The following is a 7,676-nucleotide window of genomic DNA, read 5'->3' on the forward strand; positions in this document are numbered from 1 at the left end:
AGCCTAATTCATGTTGTCCAAAGCCAGAGGTCTGACCTGATCCAGATCCATGCTGGCTAAAGCCAGAGGACTGACTTGAGCCATACCCATGTTGGCCAGAAGATTGACTTGAGCTAGACCTATGTTGGCCATAGCTAGACTGACTTATGCCAGGCCCATGTTGGCCACTGGACTGACTTGATCTGCACCCATGTTGGCCATAGCTAGACTGACCAGAGCCAGACCCATGTTGACCATAGCTAGACTGACTTGATCCATATCCTTGTTGTCTGGAGGACTGACATGAGCCGGACCTATGTTGGCCAGAGGATTGACTTGATCTAGACTCATATTGTTTAAAGCCAGAGGATTGGCCTGAGCCAGACCCATGTTGTCCAAATCCAGAGAACTGACCTGAGCCAGAACCATGTTGTTCAGAGAATTGACTTGATTGAGACCCATGTTGACCATAGCTGGACTGACCTATACCATACCCATGTTGACCAGAGGATTGACTTGAGCTAGACCCATTTTGTCCAAAGCCAGAGGACTGACTTGATCCAGACCCATGTTGGCCAGAGGACTGACTTGAGCTAGATCTATGTCGACTAGAGGACTGACCTGTGCAAGACCCATGTTGGCCAGATGATTGACTTGAGCCAGACCCATGTTGGCCATAGCTAGACTGACTTGATCCAGACAAATGTTGGCCAGAGGACTGACTTGAGCCAGACTCATGTTGTCCAAAGCCAGAGGACTGACTTGAGCCAGACCCATGGTGACTATAGCTAGACTGACTTGATCCAGACACATGTTGGCCAGAGGACTGACCTGAGCCAGACCCATGTTGGCCAAAGCTAGACTGACTAGATCCAGACCCCTGTTGGCCAGAGAACTGACCTGTGCCAGACCCATGTTGGCCAGAGGATTGACTTGAACTAGACCTATGTTGACTAGAGGATTGACCTGTGCAAGACCCAAGTTGGCCAGAGGACTGACTTGAGCTAGTCCCATGTTGGCCATAGCTAGACTGACTTAATCCAGACCCATGTTGTCCAAAGCCAGAGGACTGACCTGAGCCAGACCCATGTTGGCCAAAGCTAGACTGACTAGATCCAGACCCCTGTTGGCCAGAGAACTGACCTGTGCCAGACCCATGTTGGCCAGAGGATTGACTTGAACTAGACCTATGTTGACTAGAGGATTGACCTGTGCAAGACCCAAGTTGGCCAGAGGACTGACTTGAGCTAGTCCCATGTTGGCCATAGCTAGACTGACTTAATCCAGACCCATGTTGTCCAAAGCCAGAGGACTGACCTGAGCCAGACCCATGTTGGCCAAAGCTAGACTGACTAGATCCAGACCCCTGTTGGCCAGAGAACTGACCTGTGCCAGACCCATGTTGGCCAGAGGATTGACTTGAACTAGACCTATGTTGACTAGAGGATTGACCTGTGCAAGACCCAAGTTGGCCAGAGGACTGACTTGAGCTAGTCCCATGTTGGCCATAGCTAGACTGACTTAATCCAGACCCATGTTGTCCAAAGCCAGAGGACTGACCTGAGCCAGACCCATGTTGGCCAAAGCTAGACTGACTAGATCCAGACCCCTGTTGGCCAGAGAACTGACCTGTGCCAGACCCATGTTGGCCAGAGGATTGACTTGAACTAGACCTATGTTGACTAGAGGATTGACCTGTGCAAGACCCAAGTTGGCCAGAGGACTGACTTGAGCTAGTCCCATGTTGGCCATAGCTAGACTGACTTAATCCAGACCCATGTTGTCCAAAGCCAGAGGACTGACCTGAGCCAGATCCATGTTGGCCAAAGCTAGACTGACTAGATCCGGACCCATGTTGGCCAGAGAACTGACCTGTGCCAGACCCATGTTGGCCAGAGGATTGACTTGAACTAGACCTGTGTTGACTAGAGGATTGACCTGTGCAAGACCCATGTTGGCCAGAGGACTGACTTGAGCCAGACCCATGTTGGCCATAGCTAGACTGACTTAATCCAGACCCATGTTGTCCAAAGCCAGAGGACTGACCTGAGCCAGACCCATGCTGGTTGAAGCTAGACTGACTTGATCCAGACCCATGCTGGCCAGAGAACTGAGCTGTGCCAGACCCATGTTGGCTAGAGGATTGACTTGAACTAGACCTATGTTGACTAGAGGACTGACCTGTGAAAGACCCATGTTGGCCAGAGGACTGATGTGAGCCAGATCCATGTTGGCCATAGCTAGACTGACTTGGTCCAGACCCATGTTGGCCAGAGGACTGACTTGAGCTAGACCTATGTTGACTAGAGAAATGACCTGAACCAGGATCAAGTTGACCACGTTTAGAAAACTCATTTGAACCAGACCTTTTTTGACTGGAGGTAGAGGAGGAGCCACAGGAACCATATTCATATTGACCATAACTAGAAGACTGACTTACTCCAGAACCATATTGTTCATAGCAAGAGGACTGACTAGAGCCTGTTCCCTGTTGTCGTCCTCTGGAGTTCTGTGGTTGACCACGTGCTCTAGATTCATGTCCCCTGTGACTAGAAGACTGACTACTGGAACCAGAATTATGTTGACTATATCCAGAGAACTGACATCCAGAGGACTGACCTCCTGAGATACCTCCATGACCTTGTCCTTCACTACTTCCTGATTCATAACCTGACTGGGTACAGCTAGATTGATTTCCTAGTCCTCCAAATCTACCTGCCTGACAAGAACTAGAAGCATTTTGTGACCTTCCATATCCCTCTGAATTGCTGGAATTACATGTATGGCTTTGTCTCCCACAGTCTCCTGAACCTCCAGAGCTAGACCTAAGACTTTGTCCTCCACTCCTTGACTGAGTAGAGCTTGATTCATGCCCACTAGCCTCCAATCCATGTGACAGACCACCATGAGCTTTCCTTCCCCTACTCTTTGATCCAGATCCATATTCATATTCTTCTCCAGAGGGGCTAACACTTGACTTGTTCCTTCTTTCCCCCAACTCTTCAGACCTGGAACCATGTCTCTCTTTGCCACTACTCCAAAAGTGACCAGAGTGAGACCCATGGCTCCTTTTCTCAGAACCCTCTTCATTCTCTGAACTGGATAAGCCATCTCGTCTTCCCAGCCTCCTGGACTTAGACCCACGTCTATGTTTCACAGTTCCACTTGAGCCCCCAGAACCATATCCATGCTTCTCTCTCTCACTCCAACTTGAATATCTATGACCTGATTTCTGTCCCAGTGTTTCCTCTTCTTCCTCCTCTGTTTCGCTTTCTTCCTCTTGGTGTTGGTGACCATGCCTATGCTTCTTTGACCCTGAAGCTTGGCAGTATTCTTTGCTGAGAACCTTGTTACAGGCCATTGCCAGCTTGAATACCATCAGAAGAAACTCAGTAAAGTCCAGTCTTCGGTCATGATCTCGATCCAGCATATGCATGATGACATCCACCGTGTCTGGATCATCTGGGTTCTGTGTATAAGTAACACATAAAGGGAGCCTGGTCAGCCTGGCCCGCATACTCAGCTAAAAATTTCAAGTAAGAGTGTGGGAATCGTGGATATTTGACATTAGGTAGTTTTAGTTCAATCAAGAGTTACTTTAGGCCAAGGCAGCCTAATAGAACCCAACAGATGTGAAGAGGTAATAGAAAAGAATAAAGACTATTAGGATCTTTGGAAGACTACAGTTTAAGAACTGTTTTCCTAGAGGATTAAATGCTCAGGAATGGAATACAGGAAACAGTGGAATAAACCAAGTTCAGTAACTAGTGTATCTTAGTTTTACATAAATTCAAAACATTACATGCTATGTTACGATCTCTTATTTTGGAGTTAATAGCTGAATCCTTCTCAAGTGGTTGGGGAAATGCTTGTATTTTATTTTCAGTTTTTAGTCATCCTGTTATCTTTGCCAATCCCCTTACTACCTCCCCCACATATATTTGGTATATTTAGAACTGGCTTCATGAATCAGTGATCAACTATGTGGTGAGACTGGTAGGCCAGAACTCTTCTGAGTCCTAATCATTGTAGATGATTCTCCTCTATTTTTTTTTTTTTTCATCTCAGAGAGTGATATATTAATTCACATCTCAGCACAGATTTATTTTCTGCTTTTTCTTTCTTTTCAGAAGGGGAGACTTGGGGGCCCAAGACAGTTTGAACATCTACAAGATGGGAGTACATAGGCAAGTGAAGAAGAAGGAGTCACCTTCTTTAAAATAAATGATGCCTCAGCAGCCTTCCTCATGTCCCCAAAATACTGCACATAAATGTTGCTCAAAGACTATTGGGACTGTGTAGTTTTTAGCTAATTTTGATCATATAACAGAGCAATATACAGGACCCCAGCAGCCTTCATTTCTGGTATGTGGGCCTCACCTTCAGAATTGGATGAAACTCTTTCTCTAGAAGTTCCTTTAGCTCTTCCTTGCTCAGTGTGCCACACTCCCCATCTTGCCTGGTGTATTTGTAGAAAATATCAATGATGGTGACAACACTTCTCAAGAGGTCAGTCATCTTTCTGCAAGTTCAAGTGAGGCTGAATAGAAAAAAAACAACCAAAAGACCTTATCCTTCATTTTCTTTCCTTTTACCTTATCAGCAGTCCTGATTTTAAGTAGTCACCATGATTTTTCAAACCTCTTGTCTGTTTCAAACCTAACATACCTCAACAAGTAAGGATGGGTCAGGAATGATATAACACCTTTTGACATAGTCAATACAAATTCAATATATTGAGTTTCCTTGCTAAGATCAAGTCTTGGCGTGTTAGTGGCTGACTGGGCCTAGACGTCGGGTCTCCATATAACTTGTTTTGGATATATATGGTCTTTACACAATATATACACTCCTTATAAACTTTTTAGAGTACTTTAGTGTCCTGGGTCTTGTCTTGGAGCTTCCAAAGTTTCTAGACCCACCCAGACACAATTGCCCCAGTCACTCTTTCTGGTTTCACATTTTCCTGAATCAAAAGTGACAGACATTTTACCAAGCACACTTATTTCCCCTCTGGTACCAGAGGCTAACCTGGACCCTTAAGGCCTTTGGCTGATAAAAATGGGCAGTGTGGGACAAACATATGTTGGTGCTTCAGAGGCACGAGATAGCCCTCCTCAGTGCTCACCAACTGTTCTGATCTTGACCCTCGACCAAACACTGTTCTCTTCCATTAATCACGGAGAAACCTCAGTAGTGCAAGTGGCACTTTGGCTAGTGGATGATTAGATCTTGGAGATCTGGGACCTGACTCTGTCAATAGAAGGGACTCTACAACAGTGCCAGCTTCCCCCTCTTTGGGCCAAACAGCCCAGGAAAAAGGCTATGCAAAGAGAATGGAAAGAGAGTATAGAATGGCCTAGGAGAAGGTACATTTCTACTTGTATTTTTCTTCTCCATCAAGACAAACTGATTCCAAAAAGAATAAGCTAAACTAAACAAACACATAATCAAAAAGAAAAAAAGAGAAAATCCAAGTATATATTAACTCTGTCTCAGCTTGTACTCCTGGATTTTTACTGTGGGCAGCAACAAATATCCATAGATGCAGCTGGATGAATTTTCTCTTACCTGGTTCACCAAAGGAACAAGTAGGATAAAGCCTGATGCAGCTTGGAGGGTAATGATGATTGGGATCGTGGTCCTTATATAGTTTATACTATGTGGGTGCTGCCCTCTGTGGGATGGCCTGATTCATTGCTGACCATATGTACTCCACCTCTGTTCATGTTTATCTTCTTCACATTCTCTCCCTGTGATTGCAAAAAGTCCTGACCAGCCCAACCTTTGAGTATGAGGACAGGTTGCAGAACCTTTTTTTTCCCCCAGGGTCACACACTTGTGAAAAGCAGCAACCATGTTTTAGAGCACTCACGTAGTTCATCCCCTTTATTGAGTACCCACAAAATATAGCAGAGTGTTAGGTACTTGGCAAGTGCTCAATAAATGCTTGTTTAATTGAAATAGAGTCACATCTGTGAACTCCAGCCACTAAGTTCACCTAATTCAAGTCTTTTTCGAATAATAATGACTATTACCTATTGAGAATTGACTATGTGCTGGATATTGTGCTGAATACTTTTCACATATCATCTGGCTTAATCGTAACCTTCCTATGAGAAATAAATTTTTATCCCATTTTCCAGATGAAGAAACAGGTTCAGAGAGCATTAAGAGTCCTATCCAAGGTCACACAGCTAGTAGGTGGAACAGTCAGGATTTGGACCTGTATCTACCTACCAATGCCCTTGCTCTTAACCATTTTACTAACTTACCTCTTTATTATGCAAAAACATTGTTTTAGGAGTGTCAGGCCCACACAAACACAAATAATACAAATGATATGAAAGAGTAACATAAGCGACACTACCAGCCAGGAAGAGAAGAAGCATGTTCTCTGACCCCATGAAGGCTCTTTTCTAGGCTATAAAAGTATAAGTTAATGTCGTTGTTAGGTGCCATCGAGTCAGTTCCAACTCATAGCAACACTATTTACAACAGAACGAAACACTGCCTAGTCCTGCACAATCCTCACAATTGTTGCTGTGTTTGAGCCCATTGTTGCAGCCACTATGTCAATCCATCTCATTGAGGGTCTTCCTCTTTTTCCCTGACCCTGTACTTTTACCAAGCATGATGGCCTTCTCCAGGGACTGGTTCCTCCCTCCTGATAATAGGTCCAAAGTACAGGAGATGAAGTCTCACCATCCTAGCTTCTAAGGAGCATTCTGGCTGTACTTCTTCCAAGACAGATTTGTTCATTCTTCTGGCAGTCCATCGTATATTCGATATTCTTCACCGATGCCGTATTTCAAAGGCATCAATTCTTCGGTCTTCCTTATTCGTTGTCCAGCTTTCATATGCATATGAGGTGATTGAAAATACCATGGCTTGGGTCAGGCTCACCTTGGTCCTTAAAGTGATGTCTTTACTTTTTAACACTTTGAAGAGATCTTTTGTAGCAAATAAACATAAAAGTGGTATTTTTAGAAGTGTTGAGGGTGAATATAGGGTAGGCTTTCTTCCTGGGCTTTCCTCCACCACCTGCTATCTACCCTGCCTAGCAGTTTGAGGCCTGGACCCTTGGAAATGTCACTTATATACATGAAGTATATCAAATACAATGTCTGAAGGAAACAAAATAGTCAGAAAGTTGTTAAGTAGTGGGCGTGCAGAGCCAGCTTTTCTGTACTTTGCCACCAGGTGATGATGATGATGACAGCAGTTATCATTAACTAAGTGCTTCATATCTTCTAGACATAGTATTTTATATCCTTATCTGTTTATTCTTCACAATATTTCTCCAAGGTCAGCGTTATTATTGTCATCCCCATTTTTATAGAACAGGAAATGAAAACCTAGAGAATTTAATGACTTGTCATTAAAATCACAAAAATCACAGCTAGGAAGTGGCAGCACTAGGACAGAAACCTATGCTGTCCAATGCTAACACCTGATACTTAGCTTATAAAAAAAATACACCACATATATTTGGTCATCAACTCCTATATGGACTTTCCTTCAGGACGATCATCATATCATATTCACCCCACCATCCAGACAGTACCTAGAATGTGGTAAACACTTAGGATGAGTGTCTGTTCATGAAAAATGCTAATGGTATACCAGTGAGATATAACCATTGCTCATATAGTCAGAGAATCCTGGACCAAAATCACCACACAGAAATTTGTGTG

The 7,676-nt window shown here is 44.2% G+C and overlaps 1 protein-coding gene across 1 annotated transcript; it reads right to left on the bottom strand.

The window, feature by feature from the left end:
* Positions 1-1,743: 1,743 nt before the first annotated feature.
* Positions 1,744-4,497, bottom strand: LOC100669840 (filaggrin-2). The gene is made up of 3 exons (XM_064279982.1): positions 4,360-4,497; positions 2,026-3,502; positions 1,744-1,904 (listed from the first exon to the last, which is right to left on the bottom strand). Exons 1-3 carry the CDS (start codon positions 4,495-4,497, stop codon positions 1,744-1,746), a joined length of 1,776 nt encoding a protein of 591 aa, XP_064136052.1.
* Between the last annotated feature and the right edge of the window lie 3,179 nt (positions 4,498-7,676).

The sequence above is a fragment of the Loxodonta africana genome, chromosome 3 (genome assembly GCF_030014295.1).
Source record: "Loxodonta africana isolate mLoxAfr1 chromosome 3, mLoxAfr1.hap2, whole genome shotgun sequence".
Lineage (NCBI taxonomy): Eukaryota > Metazoa > Chordata > Mammalia > Proboscidea > Elephantidae > Loxodonta > Loxodonta africana.

Bases quoted from the DNA above. Each gene is read 5' to 3' on its own strand.
- LOC100669840 (XM_064279982.1), bottom strand. From the start codon at position 4,497: ATGACTGACCTCTTGAGAAGTGTTGTCACCATCATTGATATTTTCTAC. The intron at 3,503-4,359 runs GTGAGGCCCACA...TGAAATTTTTAG, and splicing joins AGTTTCATCCAATTCTGAAG to CTGAGTATGCGGGCCAGGCT. The intron at 1,905-2,025 runs GTCAGTCCTCTG...TCAATCCTCTAG, and splicing joins CCAGCATGGGTCTGGCTCAG to TCAACACAGGTCTAGTTCAA.